The sequence below is a fragment of the Ovis canadensis genome, chromosome 5, assembly GCF_042477335.2.
Source record: "Ovis canadensis isolate MfBH-ARS-UI-01 breed Bighorn chromosome 5, ARS-UI_OviCan_v2, whole genome shotgun sequence".
Classification (NCBI taxonomy): Eukaryota; Metazoa; Chordata; class Mammalia; order Artiodactyla; family Bovidae; genus Ovis; species Ovis canadensis.
In genome coordinates this window covers 27,758,330-27,776,730 of record NC_091249.1, presented here as the reverse complement: position 1 = coordinate 27,776,730, position 18,401 = coordinate 27,758,330, and the positions used below count along the sequence as shown (strand labels likewise).

Below are 18,401 nucleotides of genomic sequence, written 5' to 3'. Positions count from 1 at the left end.
CCCTCGAGAAGGAAATTGCAATCCTCTCCAGTATTCTTGCCTGGGAAATCCCATACACAGAGGAGCCTGGCGGGCTACAGTCCATGGGGTTGCAAAAAGTCAGACATGACTGGTGTGCACAACAAGAGAAGTTGGTCGTCATTCTTGCCACCGTAAGGGTAAATCCCTGATAGAACAGAACCAAAGGACAAGGCAGGTCCTACCACTTCAGCCTCTGAGCTGTTCCCTTAAATTTTTCATTTCATGAAGCTTTTTGCTCTAATCAGCAGGGCTTTCTAATCAGACCTAACCCAAGCTGAAAAACCCTGGAGGGCTCCTGCAGGATAATAATCCTGACAACATGGCCAGGTCTACTGGCCTCATGGCCTCTGTTCCTCTCCTGCTGTAGACCTCCCCTTGACCCCCCACCTCCCAGCACAACCAGCTCACCCTGGTCAGCTCCGAGCAGAGCGTCTCAAACTCCTTTCTGTCTCCAGCATAGAAGCCCACGGTACAGCTCGGGTCCATCTTGGCAAAGGCCATCTTGCGGGGTGAGGTGCAGTGGAAGGACTGGGGTGGATAGACGAGGGGGCTCAGCGGGTTCCCTGCACACACCTCCAACCCCACCCTGGGGATCCCAGCTCGCTCACCTCCAGGGGGAAGTCAGCCTGGCTGACATCGACGGTGGGCTGGCAGTAGTGTGGGTCCAGGTAGAGCAGGAAGTCATCTGCAGGGAGGACGTGTGAGGGGGGGGTGGCGGCGGAAAGGGGGGTAGAGGGATGCGATGGAGCAGCATGGTGTGGGCCTACCCTGGTAGCCGATGAAGTACAGCGAGTGGCGGGGCTTGCCCCCCATAATGCCCAGGCACAGCTCTGAACGAAGGAGCTCCTGCAGGAAGGAAAGGGGATGGAGTGAGGGCCCAGGGCAGGTGCTGTCAGGCACCCAAATGCCTCACAAAACCCCAGGGCTTCTTCCCTGGTGGCTCAGTGGTAAAGAGCCCGCTTGCCAGTGCAGGAGACATGGGTTGGATCTCTGCTGGGGGAAGACCCTCCCCCCCCGCCCCCGGCCCCGCTCCATGCCACGGAGCAACTAAGCCCACACGCCACAACTACTGAGCCTGTGCTCTAGAGCCCAGGAGCTGCAACTGCTGAAGCCTGTGCCCTAGAGCCTGTGCTCCCCAACGAGAAGCCATTGCAATAACAAACCTGCACCCCCAACAAAGAGCCCTGGCTCGCCGCAACTAGAGAAAAACCTGTTCAGCAACAAAGACCCAGCACAACCAAAAATAGATAAAATCATTAAAAAAAAAAGACAAAGGCCCAATGTGCGCAAACCCAAGCCAGGGCCCTGGGGGGTGGCAGTGACCAAGATAGACAAAACCATGTCCCCATGGAGCTTATGTTCTAGTGTGGGAGAATGAAGAACAAGAGGAATAAGTTCTGTCATGTGTCAGAAGGTGGTAGCTCTCTGGAGAATAAAAGGCGGGAAGAAGGCTTTGCAGTGTTAAGCAGGGGGAGTCAGGAAAGACCTCACTGAGAGATGATCTTTCAGTAAACAGTTAAGGGAATTCAGAAATCGTTTTGGGAAAGAGCACTCTAAGTGATGGGAATGGCAAGTGCAAAGGCCCTGAGGCAGGTGTTTTCTGAGAACAGAAAAGCAGCCCGTGTGGCTGCGGCAGAGTCAAGTGAGGTGCAGCGTGTGGGCAGATGGCAGAGGGCCTTGTGGGCTGTGGGGAGATTGGTGGCCTTTGTTCTGAGTGTAAACACACCAGGGTCTTTGCAGCCTTGCTGTTTCTTTCGCCTGGACTACCGCGCCCCTGGTTTCTCATTTGCTTCTGGCCAGAGAGGGGCTTTCCGAGGCCGGGCAGCCACCCCCACCTGCCCTTCACCACGTTAGTTTTGGTTCCGTTAGAGTAGGAGCTGCAATGCCACAGCTCTTGACGTGGTTCCACACCTACTGCTGTCACTCCCCAACTAGAATGTCAGTTCCCAGAGGGCATGAAGTGTTGCCTGTTCACCTCTGAGTCCTCAGCAGCTGAGAGGGTTTTTGGCACATAATAGGTGCTTCATAAGTACTGGATAATCCAATGAAGAGACAAAAGGAAGCATAAACCCCTAACCCAAGCTGAAAATGTCTGCAAGGCTCCAGTGAGGGGGGCAGTGCGGGGAGGCACGGGGAGGCCTGGCAGAACCTACCTTCACGCAGGGCACATACACAGGGTTGAGAGTTTCTCCACCAAGCCGCACTGGTACCAGGATGACCACGGACTTCCATTCAGCCGTGGGGTCTGACCGAGCCACCAGGCGTGCCACGTCCGCCTTGTATACTGCAAGAACAGGGCAGCAGGTCACATTCTCACCCGCCTTTCAAGTCTCATTGTATGACCCTCCATCCTTGGGGCCCAGCCTCGCCTGAGCAACCACCCTGGATGACACTCCTGTTGCTGGCAGAAAAGCTTTCCAGTATTCCCCACCCTCTGCCCCAAACTCCCTCAGACAATCCCAGGCACACCAGGCAGGTATGGACACCTCCATTTCACAGAGAGGGCAACTGAGGTCCTGAGATTATGACAAAGAGTGTAAAGCCAGCAGGGAGGTGAAGAGCTTTCCCCACAGCCCAGAGTGCCTGCCCAAGCCTGGGCCTGACTAGTCTTCCCCTCCTCAGCACCTGGGTTTGCCGAGATGGAAATGGGAGCGCCAAGCAGTTCGTCAGTCAGTTGGATGTCCCTGTATGTCCCTCCTCAAGTTCCAGCCACTGGTCTCTGCTTTCCTGTCGTCTCCCTCGTGCCTATGTAACCCCCTCCTGACTCCCAGAAAAGTACATTTAATCTTTCCTGGAGACAAGAGCTGCAATGGTCTGAATGCTTCAGTCGTGTCCAACTCTGTGAGAACCCATGGACTGCAGCCCACTAGGCTTCTCTGTCCACAGGATTCTCCAGGCAAGAATACTGGAGTAGGTTGCCATGCCCTCCTCCAGGGGATCTTCCTGACGCAGGGATGGAACCTGAGTCTCTGAAACATCTCCTGCATTGGCAGGCAGGTTCTTTACCACTAGAGCCGCCTGGGAAGCATCCCCCCCTCACAGCCCGCGTCCCTCATTTCATATGTTGAAATTCTAACCCCCTAGAAGTGATGGAATGAGGAAGTGGGAGGTGATGAGATCATGAGTGATATCACTGCCCCGGTAAAAGGGACCCCAGAGAGCATGCCTGCCCATTTTGCTGCCTGAAGATACAGAGAAACAAACCAGGAAGTAGGCCCCCAACAGACATCCAAACAGCCAGTGCCTTGATCCTGGACTTCCCAGCCTTTATTATAAAAAATAAACACCTTGTTTACAAGCCACCCAGCCTGTGGGTGCTTGTTTTGTTTTGTTGGCTATGCTGTGTAGCTTGTGGGATCAGAGTTCCCTGACCAGGGAACAAAACCAGGTCCCAGCAGTGAACGCACCTAACCACTGGACCACCAGGGAATTCCCTGGCCTACGGTATTTTCGTTATACCAGCCCTAACAGACTAAGAGGCTCTCTGTGAAAATTTACACCTTGCCCCAAACATCTATATTCTTTCATTAAAATGTATAGGATCTGTAGATTCCTTGATATCAATCCACAAAAGCTCCCTTTCTAAACTGATTGGGAGGGCATAATAACAATGAGGGGGGTTTCCCTGATAGCTCAGTTGGTAAAGAATCCACCTGCAATGCAGGAGAACCCAGTTCGATTCCTGAGTTGGGAAGATCCGCTGGAGATGGGATAGGTTACCCACTCCAGTATTCTTAAGCTTCCCTTGTGGCTCAGCTGGTAAAGAATCCGCCTGCAATGCAGGAGCTCTGGATTCAATCCCTGGGTTGGGAAGATCCCCTGGAGAAGGGAAATGGTGCCCACGCCAGTATTCTGGCGTAGAGAATTCCATGGACTGTGTAGTCCATGGGGTCACAAAGAGTCAGACACAACTGAGCGACTTTCACTCACTCAGTAACAGTGAGAGCTAATATTCAGTGAATACTTACTATATGAGAAGCTCTGTTCTAAAAGTTACTTTTTTTTAATTTAAAATTTTTATTCATTTTTGGTTGTGCTGGGTCTTCACTGCTGCTCTGGCTTTTCTCTACCTGCAGAGAGCCGGGGCTACTCTCTGGCTGTGTGCACCGGTTTCTCATTGCCAGTAGCTTCTCCTGTCGTGGAGCACGGGCTCTAGAGTGAGGGCTTCAGCAGCTGTGACCCTTAGGCTCAATAGTTACAGTTCTTGAGCACCGGTCAGTAGTTGTGGCGCATGGGCTTAGCTGCTCTGTGGCATGTGGGATCTTCCTGGATCAGGGATCAAACCCATCTCTCCTGCATTGGCAGGTGGGTTCCTTAGCACACTGAGCCACCAGGGAAGCCCCTAAGAGTTATGTTTATCACTGACTCACTTAATCCTCATGAAAACCCTGTGAGGCAGAGGAAACCTGACTTTTGTATGCATTAGCATTGTTTACAAAGTAAAAGTGAGTGGGGGACTTCCCTGGCAGTCCTGTGGTTAAGAATCTGTCTGCCAATGCAGGGGACACGGGTCTGATCCCTGGCCTAGGCAGATTCCACATGCCGAGGGGTAACTAAGCCCATGCGCCACAACTATGCAATCTTGAGTGCCTGGAGCCTGTGCTCTGCAACAAGAGAAGCCACAGCGATGGGAAGCCCATGCACCACAACTAGAGAGTAAAAGAGAGTAGCCCCTGCTCACCACAGCTAGAGAAAAGCCCACCCGCAGCAACGATGACCCAGTGCAGCCAAAAATAAATAATCGTTAGTTCTTTTTAAAAAAGAGTGAGTTGGACCCGAGAGGGGAATTCCTCTGTCTTTTATTCTATTACTCAGAGAACCTCCTGAAGTCTCCTCTCCTGATTCCAGAGAGAATGAAGGGATCCTGAGCAGCGACCCCGCCGCCCAGTGTGGGCCTCCAGTCCTTTCCAAGGGTCCCTCTGCTGCAGACCTTGTTTCAGCCTCTGAAGAAAGTGGGTCCTAAGAGGCGGCTGAGGCAGTGACTGGCTCAGGGTGAGAACCCCGTGACCTCGGCCCCCAATCCCTTACCTGTGCAGTCCTGAGAGACGTACACCACCAGGCGGGTGACCTCTGAGCAGCTCTCCACCGCTTTCCTGGGGATGGGAGGAAAGGCCTGAGTTCCCCGGGGGGCACCCAGGGGCTCCCGCGCCCCCTGCCGCGGCCCTCACCTGAGTATGTGTGCCACCAGTGACGGCCCATACCAGTCGCCTGCCTTCTTGCCTGAGCCCTGCCCCAGCTCCACCAGCCGGTGTAGGCCGAAGGGGGCCCGGGGGTGATCAGCGAACCAGGACACAATCTGCCGGTGCCGGCGCTCCTGCTCCAGCTCAGGGGCCTGGGCCCAGCGTGGAGGCAGCCGCCGGGCGGGCCCCCGGCACCGGCTGGGAGAGCCCAACCCCGGCGGCTCGGCGGGGCCCAGGCCTGCGCCCTGGGACCACGTCCAGTCTGGTAGGGATGCAGCAAATAGTCAAACGGCGATGGGGTGGGGGTGGGGCAGTTCCCATGATTCACACACAACACTAATGCTCCATTAGAAACCTCATGTTTAACTACACTGTTCACATTCCTTAAACTTACTATTATTTTTTACATTTTGGTTGCACTGATGCCATGTGGGAGCTTAGTTCCCTGACCAGGGATTGAACCTAGCCCCCTGCAATGGAAGCACAGAGCCTTAACCGCTGGGCCACCAGGAGTGAGTGAAAGTCGCTCAGTCATCTCTAGCTGTTTGCAACCACATGGACTGGGGCCTGCCGGGCTCCTCTGTCCACAGAATTCTCCAGGCAAGAATACACGGAGTGCATAGCCATGCCCTTCTCCAGGTGATCTTCCCAATCCAGGATCGAAACCACATCTCCCACACTGCAGGTGGATTCTTTACCGTCGTCGTCGTCTAAGCCACCAGAGTAGCCAGCCCCCTTAAACTTATCTTACAAACAATTCTCACTCCACTCCCAAACTTCAACTTTACACACAATTCTAACAGGACTTGAAATTCTTGGTTTACAAACCATTGTAACACTGCTGATCTGGGGTTGGCGCTATACTCCTACTGTGCCCTTCCCCCTCCACCACCGCTCACCTCTGGGCAGGAGATGAAGCAGAAGGCCCTGAGCCAGCATCATCTGGCCACTTCGTAACATGCACCCCCAGCCACAGTCTGAGGTCAGGGTGCCTCCTGCGAGGGGTGGGAAGTCCCGGCGGTATGTGAGCCATAGACGGGATACAAAGTCCCGCTGGAAACGCTGGATGTCACCTGCAAGAGCAGGCTTGTTAGCTACCACCAGAAACTCCCCTTTGGGGCTTCCTCCAACCCTAGTCAGGGGCCACCAGCTCACCCTCGCCCTCGAAGCGGTAGCGGCGGCCACAGAGATGGACACTGGAGATCTTGCTAAAGCTGGTCCGGCTTTTGACTGCCCAGCCTGGGGAAACATAGGGCAGCCCCCAGCAAGATGAAGCACTTGCTTGGCAGACACGCACCCTAACAGGACAGCAACAGCGCTTACGTGCCCCCATGTGTGAGATGGGGACTCCCGTAGTTCTTATGTCAGGGTGGGCTCTTGGGGAATCTGCTACATTCCTCTCAGATGGAGGCGGGGCCCCTAGTAACAGCCACATGTGTTCCCTATGCTCAGTCATGTACAACACTATACCACCCCCATGGACTGTAACCCGCCAGGCTCCTCTGTCCATGGGATTCTCCAGGCAAGAACATGGAAGTGGATTGCCTGTTTCCTCCTCCGGGGGATCTTCCCCACCGAGGAAGCGAACCAATGTCCCTTGAGTCTCCTGCATTGGCAGGCAGATTCTTTACCAACTTCAGCACCTGGGAAGCCACATGCATGTCTGCCATTAATTTCAGGATGAATCAAAGCAGGTCTGATTATTGTACCCATTTTACAGAGGAGGAAAATGGAGGCACAGGGAAACAAAAAAACCCGTTTCCTAGGTCACACTGAGGTGTCGGGTGAGACTTGAAAACACATTCCCCTTTGGACCTGCCAGCCAGCGGCCCGCCCTGGACTGGGCAGGGCGGGAGACGACCCACAGGTGACTCACAGGAGGGGAACAAAGGGTGGAATATTTGGCAACGGCAGGGTCCTGGCTCTCCTTGACTCCCACCGACCTCCTAGCCCTGCCCGCCTGAACTTCAGCTAGCTCTCACGTCAGAATCGAAGCCCCGGGCCCCGCCCCTTCCTCACCGTACTTGACGTTGTTCCAAGCGGTCAGGAACTTCGCCTTAAACTTGTCCACTTCGTCCGGCTCTCCGGGGCCGGTCCCGGGCGATGCAAGAGCGGGGCCGCTAGCTCCGGAGGGCCCCAGGCCGTTGGGGTCCGGGGTTCGGGGTCCCCGCGGCCTGCGGCCCTCCGGGCGGCGCGCGTCCTCCGGACTCCCGCTCCGGTACTGAGCGGCGGCCGGCGACACGGAGTTCATGGGCGCGCCGGGAGGGCGGACCGAGGGCCCCGGGGGCCGCGTGCGAGCGCCCCAGAGGCCAGGACGCGGCCGGGACGCGGACGCCCAGGAAAGTGCTAGCGGGGCCCCGGCGCGGCGACCAGGCCCCCGGGCCCGGCGCGGGACGCTATCGCCGCCGCCGCCGCCATTTTAGCGGCCCTGGCCCCGGGAGGGAGGCGGGCGTGACACGGCGCGCCCCGCCCTGGCCCGGCCCCCAGCCTGGGTCCCCGGCCCCGGTCCCGGGTGGCGGCGCTGAGGCCTCCTGACGCGGAGCCTCCCGGCAGCGCCACGCGGCCCTCACCGCCGCCCGCCTTATCGCAGCGCCCAGGCGCGACCGAGCCCCTGCAGGTACTTATCGGAGGCCCCAGGGCCGGGATGCCCCGCCCCGGTACCGCCCCGCCCCCGGTTTCGACCCCGCCCCTGCCCGGCCCCGGCCCCGCCCCCTCCAGGTGCGGAGGGACTGACTAGCCCCCGCCCGCGAAGCGGGGCCCCTTATGCCGTTTGCACCTGCCTGCGTCCCCCGAGGGATCAGAGCGCCCCTCCGAGAGCTGCGCACCCAGGACCCGCCTTCCCCGGGAGCCCAGTCTGTGCGTGACACCCACTCACCCCAAATCCCCCTTCAAGCCACATCTCTTTGTGCTTCAGTTTCCCCAGGAGCAAAAAGGGGCTCGAAAATACAACACAAATGAATCTTTCTAATTCTACTGAGGGAAAGACGCCAGACCAAAAATTTAGAAAGTATGTACTCTACGGTTCTATTTAAACTCTAGAAAATGCAACCTCATCTATAGTGGTTGCCTGGGGGTTGGGTGCGGAGACGTTGGAGGGAGGGATTAATAAAAAGAACTAGGATTTGTTTAGTATTAATATCTTGATTATGGTGATTGCTTCCAGCTCAACGGATTGTGCACGTTAAAAGTGTATGGTTTGTTGTATGTCACTTATACTCAATAAAACTGCAATAAATGTTTTCAATGCGTCTAACTCAGAGGAACGTTTGGAAGACAGCTGAGTTCATCTCTCTAAAGCGCTTAGCATGGCATTTGAGGCACAGTTAGGGCTCAGCGAAAGCCAATCGTGACCTCACAGGCAGAGTGAGTGTAGTGACCCTGGGAACCTCAGAGAGGGTGGCCTCTAGTGGCCAGCTCAAGGGCTGTGTCCCCAGCCGGCTGAAGGAAGTTGGATGAAGGATCTGGACAAGGGTGTGTGATGTGAAGACTGCCTCCTTTCTCAAATTCAATAGGTACCATCCCACCTCAGGACATTTGCACCTGCTGTTGCCTCTGCCTAGACCTCTCTTCCCTGAGGTATCTGCATGGCTCTCTCCCAGCCTCCTTTAGGATTTTATTCATATGTCATACCTGCAGTGTGACCATCTTCAAAGTTCCACCCCCTCCCTACCCTTGGGACCCTTCTCCCTTCCCTGCTACATATATATTTTTTTCCAGAGCAGTTATCATAGCCTGATTGTCTGAGTAAACTGGGGCTGCTATAATAAATAGGGCAGACTGAGCGGATTATGTAACAGACATTTCTTTCTTTTTAAAAAAAATTTTAGACATTATTTATTAATGGTTGCACTGGGTCTCCATTGCTGCTTCTCAGTGCCGTAGCTTCTCTTGTTACAGAGCACAGACTCTAGGCCTGAGGGCTTAATGGGCTTCAGTAGTTGCAGTATGCAGGCTCTCAGTAGTTGTGGCCCACGGGCTTAGTTGCTCCACGGCATGCGGGCTCTCCCTGGACCTGGGATCGAACTCCTGTCACCTGCATCGGCAGGCAGATTCTTATCCACTGGACCACCAGGGAATTACCAGACATTTATTTCACATACTTCTGGATAGTGGAAGTCCAAGATCAGGGTGCCAGCGCTGCAGGGGTCTTGGTGAAGTCCCTGTTCCTGGTTATGTCCTCACATGGCCTATCCTTAGTGCATTGCACACAGAAAGAAATACCTGTTTCTCTTCCTCTTCATAAGGGCATTAATCTAATTATGGGGGCTGTACCCTCAAATCCTCATCTAACCCCAATCAATTCCCAAAGGCCCCACCTCCTAATAACTTCACATAAGGAAGTTGGATTTCAAAATATGAATTTGGGAGAGGGGACACAAACCTGCAGACCAAAGCACTGATCTTCTATTTATATATAATTCTTATTATGTTATATCCACTGTCCCCACCACACCACAAGGGCAGACATCTCTGTCCATCTTGGTCACTACTGACTCCTCAACACTCAACATGGGCCTGGCATACATAGGTGCTCAAGCAACTTGTGGAATGCAAGGATAGTTTATAGCCTCTCGGGGGCAGACTGACTGGGGTGGCCACAGGTGACCCCCTTCTGTTTGATTTCCTGCCTGGACCCCCACCCACCACGGCCACCACTGTTGATGGAAACTGCCCACCTTTGCCAGGCAGGATGATAACCACTTGCATGCGTGGTCTCATAACAGGAGATTCCAATAAAGAATACAGCGCTGCCACCAAAACTAACCAGGAGAATTCTGGAGAGGCAAAAGGAGGGAGGAGATGCCAGTCCATCATATGTCCTACCAACCTCTGAGGATCCTTTGCACTGAAGTCCCTCTTGGCTGAGAGATTCAAACCACCAGGAAGGACACTGAGTCACACCAAATACGGGCCAAGCAAGATGACTGGCCTGGAGAAGGAAATGGCAACCCACTCCAGTGTTCTTGCCTGGAGAATCCCAGGGACAGGGGCGCCTGGTGGGCTGCGGTATATGGGGTCGCACAGAGTCGGACACGACTGAAGCGACTTAGCAGCAGCAGCAGCAGGATGTCTGGCCAGAGACAACTCGGAAACTAACCCCATCACCATAAAATGTGAGACTTCGAGCCACGTGCTAGAGCACTTTTCCTGGGTTCCCTTACCCTGCTGCTCTCTGCCTGCGTGCGCCTTGCCAATAGAGTCTTCTGCTCTGTCAGCACGCGTGTCTCCTCAAAGAATTCATTTCCAAGTGTTAGACAAGAGCCCATTCTTGGGCCCCAGAAGGAGTCCCCCTTCCCGCAACAGTTCCTGCCTGGAGGAGGGCAGTGATTTACTGTGACCCTCAATTCCTTCCCGTTACCCCCATTCATGCAAGTATAGCCACAACCTCAGCTCTCCACCTGGTGTCTGTCCCCACCTAGCATCCAGTTGCCACTTGTATCCCCCCTTGGAGGTCCTCCAGGCTCCCCAGGTTTGATGCACCCTCAATTGATCCTGTCTTTCACCACCACTGGCTTTTCCTCCCATGCCCTTGGCTCCCCCATACCCAGGCTTCATTGTCTCCCTTTCCGGGTCGGTCAGTCCACCTACTAATCTGTCCATAATTGTCCTCGTGTCCCCAAAGAGGCATAGGCTGCAACCAGGTGTCTTAAACAGATGACCTTGCTTCTCTTTACCTCAGTTTCTTCATCTGCCAAATGGGATAGTAATTGTTCCTACTTCCTAGGGCTTCGGAGAAGAATGAAATGAACTTGCAAAATGCTTACAACACAGCAACTGCCACTTTACTGTGAACTGTTACTGCTATTATTCTTACGCCCACCATTGCCCTCTGAGGGCTGGCCTCCACCATCGCTGTGCAACCTTCTCAGCCTCCTGAATGCCATCGTTGACCCTTCGAATCCACACAACAGTTGGAAGAAACTATTTTTAAATATTTCTTTATTTATTTGGCTGCCCTGGGTCTCAGTTGTGGCATGCAGGATTTTTGATCTTTGTTATATCATGTGGGAGTTTTAGTCGTGGCAAGCAGGTTTGTTTCATTTATTATTACTGATAGTTGTGGCATGTGAGGTCTTTAGTTGTGGCATATGGACTCTAGCTCCCCGATCAGGTATCAGACCCTGGGTCCCCTGTATAGGGAGCTCAGAGTCTTTGCCATTGGACTACCAGGGAAGTCCTAGGAACATGCCTATATATCAAATTATTTTCTGGAACAATTTCCACCACACACACAAAATTCTAGAGCAGCATTGTTCAACAGAAACATGAAGTACATTTTTCAGTATTCTAGTAGCCATGTTAAAAAAAAATACGGATAATTGGATTAAAAAGCAGGCATGTGGGACTTCCCTAGTGGTCTAGTGGTTAAGAATCTGCCTGGCCATTCAGGGGACACAGGTTTGATCCTGGTTGAGGAATTAAGTGGAGAAAGAAATGGCAACCTACTCCAGTATTCTTGCCTGGAGAGTCCCATGGACAGAGGAGCCCGGCAGGCTACAGTCCATAGGGTTGCAAAGAGTCTGGCAGGACTGAAGTGACACAGCAAGCATGCATGCATGAGGAACTAAGATCCCACAGGCTGGGGCAACTGAGCCCAAGTGCTACAGCGAAAGATACTGTGTGAAGGAATGAAGATCCCACAACTAAGACCCGCTGCTGCTGACGAGTGCTCCGTCATGTCCAGTTCTGGAGACCCCATGGACTGTAGCCCACCAGGCTCCTCTGTCCATGGGATTTCCCCGGCAAGAATACTGGAGTGGGTTGCCATTTCCTTCTCCAGGAAGACCCGCTACTGCTAAATCTAAAAAAAAAAAAAAATTTAAGTGGGCTTTAAGCAGACAGGGTAGAGATCCCTGGAGGAAAAGAACCAAATACACCTTTTTGACATAAAAAAAGTGAAACTGAAAGTCATTCAGCCATGTCCTACTCTTTGCGACCCCAGAGACTGTAGCTCACCAGGCTCCTCTGTCCACGGGATTTCCCAAGGTAGGACACTGGAATGGGTAGCCATTCCCTTCTCCAGGGGATCTTCCCAACCTAGAATTGAACCTAGGTCTCCCGCATTACAGGCAGTTTCTTTACTGTCTGACCCACCAGGGAAGCTCTTTGACATAGAGAAGCCTTTTTTTTTTTTTTTACTCTAAGGCATTTTGTGATCTAAGCCTGGCTACAAGCTTGCCCTTGATCAAGTCTCAGTAATTAATGATCATAAGGGACGGAAAGATAGAGAAACATACAACTGTTATTAGGCAAGAGAAGTAACAACAGTGAAGGTAATAAATTATTGTAAAGACTTCCAGTTCTGTTTCAGTGGTACGGATTAGCCTGAAGCACTTGAAGCATTTTGTAAAATTCAAACCTCCCTCAAGCACTCAACCACCAGATTAACTAGACCCTAAAATCGAATTGCCAACATCCACTGGATCATCGAAAAAGCAAGAGAGTTCCAGAAAAACATCTATTTCTGCTTTATTGACTACGCCAAAGCCTTTGACTGTGTGGATCACAATAAACTGGAAAATTCTGAAAGAGATGGGAATACCAGACCACCTGACCTGCCTCTTGAGAAACCTGTATGCAGGTTAGGAAGCAACACTTAGAATTGGACATGGAACAACAGACTGGTTCCAAATAGGAAAAGGAGTACATCAAGGCTGTATATCGTCACCCTGCTTATTTAACTCCTATGCAGAGTACATCATGAGAAACGTTGGGTTGGAAGAAGCACAAGCTGGAATCAAGATTGCCGGGAGAAATATTAATAACCTCAGATATGCAAATGACACCATTCTTATGGCAGAAAGTGAAGAGGAACTAAAAAGTCTTTTGATGAAAGTGAAAGAGGAGAGTGAAAAAGTTGGCTTAAAGCTCAACATTCAGAAAACGAAGATCATGGCATCTGGTCCCATGACTTCATGGGAAATAGATGGAGAAACAGTGGCAGCAGTGGCTGACTTTACTTTTAGGGCTCCAAAATCACTGCAGATGGTGATTTTCATGGCTGCACCATGAAATTAAAAGACGCTTATTCCTTGGAAGGAAAGTTATAACCAACCTGCTGCTGCTAAGTCATTTCAGTCGTGTCCGACTCTGTGTGACCCCATAGATGGCAGCCCACCAGGCTCCCCAGTCCCTGGGATTCTCCAGGCAAGAACACTGGAGTGGGCTGCCATTTCCTTCTCCAATGCATGAAAGTGAAAAGTGAAAGTGAAGTCGCTCAGTCGTGTCCGACTCCTAGGGACCCCATGGACTGCAGCCCACCAGGCTCCTCCGTCCATAGGATTTTCCAGGCAAGAGTACTGGAGTGGGGTGCCATTGCCTTCTCCTAGACAGCATATTAAAAAGCAGAGACATTACTTTGTCAACAAAGATCTGTCTAGTCAAGGCTATGGTTTTTCCAGTAGTCATGTATGGATGTGAAAGTTGGACTATAAAGAAAGCTGAGTGCCAAAGAATTGATGCTTTTGAACTGTGGTGTTGGAGAAGACTCTTGAGAGTCCCTTGGACTGCATGAAGATCCAACCAGTCCATCCTAAAGGAAATCAGACCTGGATGTTCATTGGAAGGACTGATGTTGCAACTCCAGTACTTTGGCCACCTGATGCAAAGAGCTGACTTATTTGAAAAGACCCTGATGTTGGGACAGATTGAGGGCAGGAGGAGGAGGGGACGACAGAGGATGAGATGTTTGGATGGCATCACCGACTCAATGGACACGAGTTTGGGTAAACTCCAGGAGTTTGTGGTAGACAGGGAGGCCTGGCATGCTGCAGTTCATGGGGTCGAAAAGAGTCGGACACAACTGAGAGACTGAACTGAACTGAAGGAATAATGATGTTGACCTTTTCTAATCCTCCTGATTTCAATTAACTAAAGCTTGGACTAGGGCTTCCCTGATAGTTCAGTTGGTAAAGAATCCACCTGCAATGCAGGAGACTCCAGTTTGACTGCTGGGTCGGGAAGATCTGCTGGAGGGGGGATAGGCTACCCACTTCAGTATTCTGGCCTGGAGAATTCCATGGACTATATAGTCCACGGGGTCTCAAAGAATCAGACACGACTGAGTGACTTTCACTTTCAAAGCTTGGACTCTGTTAACCTTTGTCCAAATTCTATGCTGAATTCTCCTTTGCTCAAGCCCCTTCATGCATATGCACATAATCTTAGCATAAAAGGTCCCCAATTTTGCTGCTTTGAGAAAGATCTCTGGTTGTGTCTTTGGGCTCGACACTCCCCAAGAGGCAGGTTTTCCAGTAACAGGCAGAGGATCTGAATAGATGGTCTTCAAAGAAGACATATGGATGGCTAACTGGTATGTGAAACGGTGCTTGGCAATACTAATCATCAGAGAAATGCTTACCCAAACCACAATGAGATAGCACCTCATGCCTGTTAGAATGACTATTATCAAGAAAGCAAGAGATAACAAGTGTTGGTGAGAATGTGGAGAAAAGGAACCCTTCCGCCCTGTTGGTAGGAATGCAAATTAGTGGAGCCATTATCAAAAACTCTGTTGGTTCCTCAAAAAAGTAAAAATAGGACTATCATATGATCCAACTACTTCTGGATATTTATCTGAAAAAAATGATGTCACTATCTCAAAAAGATATGCACACCCTCATGTTTATTACAGTATTACTTACAGTAGCCAGCATGCGGAAGCAGGCAACATAAACTCCCACCAATGGATGAATGGATAAAGAAAATGTGATATAGGGGAATTCCCTGGCCGTCAAGTGGTTGGAGCTCGGGACTTCCATTCCAGGGCGTGGGTTTGATCCCTGGTCGGAGAACCAAGATCTCACAAGCTAAGAAGTATGGGGGAAAAGTTATATATATGCATATATTAATATATAAATTTGACTGTATGGATCTTAACAAACTGTGGACAATTCTTAAAGAGATGGGACTACCAGACCATCTTACCTGCATCCTAAGGAATCTGTGTGCAGGTCAAGAAGTAGCAGTTAGAACTGAACATGGAACAGCAGACTGGTTCAAAATTGGGAAAGGAATCAAGGCTGTATATTGTCATCCTGCTTATTTAACTTATATACAGAGAACATCATTTGAAATGCTGAGCTAGATGAATCATAAGTTAGGAGAACATTGCCAGGAGAAATATCAATAAACTCAGATATGCAGATGACACCACACTTATGGCAGAAAGCAAAGAGGAACTAAAGATGAAGGTGAAAGAGGAGATGGAAAAAACTGTCTTAAAACTCAACATTCAAAAAATGAAGATCATGGCATCTGATCCAATCACTTCATGGTAAGTGATGGGGAAACAACGGAAACAGTGACAGACTTTATTTTCTTGGGTTCCAAAATCACTGCAGATGGTGACTGCAGCCATGAAATTAAGATGCTTGCTTCTTGGAAGAAAAGCTGTGACAAACCTAAAAAGCATATTAAAAAGCAGAGACATTACTTTACCAAGAAAGGTCCGTATAGTCAAAACTATGGTTTTTCCAGTAGTCATGTATGGATGTGAGAGTTGGACCATAAAGAAAGCTGAGCACTGAAGAATTGCTGCTTTTGAACTGTGGTACTGGAGGAGACTTTGAGAGTCCCTTGGACAGCAAGGAGATTAAACAAGTCAATCCTAAATGAAATTAACCTTGCATATTCACTGGAGGGACTGATGCTGAAGCTGAAGCTCCAACACTTTGGCCATCTGGTGTTAAGAGCTGACTCATTGGAAAAGATGATGAGAAAGATTGAAGGCAGGAGAAGGGGACAACAAAGGATGAGATGGTTGGATGGTACCACCGACTCAATGGACGTGAGTTAGAGCAAACTCCAGGAGATGGTGAAGGACAGGAAAGCCTGGCGTGCTGCAGTCCATAGGGTCACAAAGAGTCAGACACAACTGAGAGACTGAACAACAATGATATAAATATATTCATATAGATATAAATTTACATTGCGTAAATATACAGACAGAGAAAGACACTGCAGGATCTCACTTATATGTGGAATCGTAAAAAAACAGACTCAGATACAGAGAACAGATAAGTGGTTGCCAGAGGCAATGAGTGGTGGATGAAATCAGTGAACAGAGTCAAAGGTACAAACTTTCAGTTGTAAGACAAATAAGGGAATGTCATGTACAGCTCGGTGATTATAGTTAATAATACTGTATTGTGTTTGAAAGTTGCTAAGAGAGTAGTTCTTAAAAATCTCCATCACAAAAAAAAAAAAAAACTGAACTATATGTGGTGGTTTAGTTGATAAGTCATGTCTGACTCTTGCAACCCCATGGGTTGTAGCCTGCCAGGCTCCTCCATCCATGGAATTCTCCAGGCAAGAATACTGGAGCAGGTTGCCATTTCCTTCTCCAGGGGATCTTCCTGGCCCAGGAATCGAACCCAGGTCTCCTGCATTACAGGCAGCTACAAGGGAAGCCCTTTATTGGAGTGGGCAGTTGTTCCTCTCCCCAGGGGTCTTCCCAACCCAGGGATTGAACCCAGGTCTCCCACATTGCAGGCGGATTCTTTACTGTCTGAGCCACCAGGGAAGCCCAAGAATACTGGTGTGGGTAGCCTATCCCTTCTCCAGAGGACCTTCCCAATCCAGGAATTGAACCTGGGTCTCCTGCATTGCACGCGGATTCTTTGCTAGCTGAGCTACCGGGTGGTGGTGGTTTAGTTTAATCCTGAAGTTGTGTTTGACTCTTTGCGACCCCATGGACTATAGCCCGCCAGGCTCCTCTGTCCATGGGATTCTCCAGGCAAGAATACTGGAGTGGGTTGCCATTTCCTTCTCCAGGGGATCTTCCCAAGCCAGGAATCGAACCCAGGTCTCCTACATTGCAGGCAGATTCTTTACCAACTGAGCTATGAGGGAAGCCCAAAATATGTGGTAGTGGATGTTAATTATACTTATTGTGAACACTCCAGATTATATACATATAGCAAATTGTACTGTTGCATACTTAAATATTTTAAAAATGAATACAGTGCTACATGTTAATTCTAACTTCATTAAAAAATTAAAAGAAGTGAAATTAATTTTAATGCTATTTTTTTTTGGCAGGGGGAGGAGCACATGGCTTGTAGAATCTTAGTTCCTCAATCAGGGATTGCGGGCTTCCCTTGTAGCTCAGTCAATAAAGAATCTGCCTGCAATACAGGAGACCCAGGTTTGATTCCTGGGTCAGGAAGATCCCCTGGAGAAAGAAATGGCAACCCACTCCAGTATTCTTCCCTGGAGAATCCCATGGACAGAGGAGCCTGGCAGGCTACAGCCCATGGGGATGCAAGAGCTGGACAGGACTTAGCAGTTAAACCACCACCAGGGACTGAACCCAGGCCTTTGGCAGTGAGAGCATGGAGTCTTGACCAAGCGGCCACCAGGAAATTCCCAATAATACTCTTTACTTAACCCATTATACACAAAGTATGATCATTTCAGCATGTAACAAGTATAAACAATTATTATGGAGCTGTTTTATCTTTTTTTGGTAGTGTTCTCTACGTCTGATAACACTTCATGTGTGTTTTGCAACCACAGAACATCTCAATTAGACTGGCCATATTTCAAGTTCTCCATGCCCACATGCAGCTAGTGGCTACTGTATTTGTGCGGAAAATGTAACTACAGCCCAGGTAATGACAGGGGACATATCAGATACACTTGGAACCCTGGGTTCTTCCCTCTGTGTCCCCAGACAACCTCTGCCTGTGTCAGGGTGGACCACCTGGTATAGGGTTGGCACCCAGGCTGTATCTTCAAAGGTGCTGACTGCTCTTTTTAAAAATTTTTTATTTATTAATTTTTTGGCTGTGCTGGGCCTTTGTTGCTGTGTGTGGGCTTTCTCTAGTTGCAGCAGGTTGGGGCTACTCTCTAGTTGCAGTGAGCGGTCTTCTCACGACAGTGGCTTCTCTTGGTGTAGAGCAGAGGCTCTAGGATGCGTGAGCTTCAGTATTTGTGGCGCTCAGGCTCAGCAGTTGGAGCACTCGGGCTTAGTTGCCCACAACATGTGGGATCTTCCCAGACCAGGGATCGAACCTGTGTCCCCTGCATTGGCAGGTGGATTCTCAACCACTGGACCACCAGGGAAAGGCCCCCGTCTGTACCTTCAGACAGTAGCCACCAGCTGCCTGTGGCCATGGAGAACTTGAAATATGGCCAGTCGGAATTGAGATGTTCTAACAGAGCTACTCTGGAGCTACTCTGCTCTTTGAACCCCTT

The 18,401-nt window shown here is 50.6% G+C and overlaps 1 protein-coding gene across 6 annotated transcripts in view; it reads right to left on the bottom strand.

The window, feature by feature from the left end:
- The window catches only part of ATG4D (autophagy related 4D cysteine peptidase), a 35,778-nt gene that overhangs the window by 845 nt on the left and 16,532 nt on the right, over positions 1–18,401 (bottom strand). For 4 of the 6 annotated variants that reach the window (XM_069591068.1, XM_069591069.1, XM_069591070.1 and 1 more), the window contains 8 exons: positions 6,357–6,440; positions 6,101–6,274; positions 5,190–5,463; positions 5,050–5,114; positions 2,175–2,305; positions 789–867; positions 630–706; positions 430–549 (listed from right to left, as the gene is read on the bottom strand). In XM_069591068.1, coding sequence (XP_069447169.1) covers positions 430–549; positions 630–706; positions 789–867; positions 2,175–2,305; positions 5,050–5,114; positions 5,190–5,463; positions 6,101–6,274; positions 6,357–6,440 — 1,004 coding nt within the window. Of the gene's footprint in view, positions 1–429; positions 550–629; positions 707–788; positions 868–2,174; positions 2,306–5,049; positions 5,115–5,189; positions 5,464–6,100; positions 6,275–6,356; positions 6,441–6,694; positions 6,845–7,220; positions 8,453–18,401 lie in introns of those variants that run through there. The other 2 variants (XM_069591064.1, XM_069591065.1) reach the window with 2 other exon arrangements.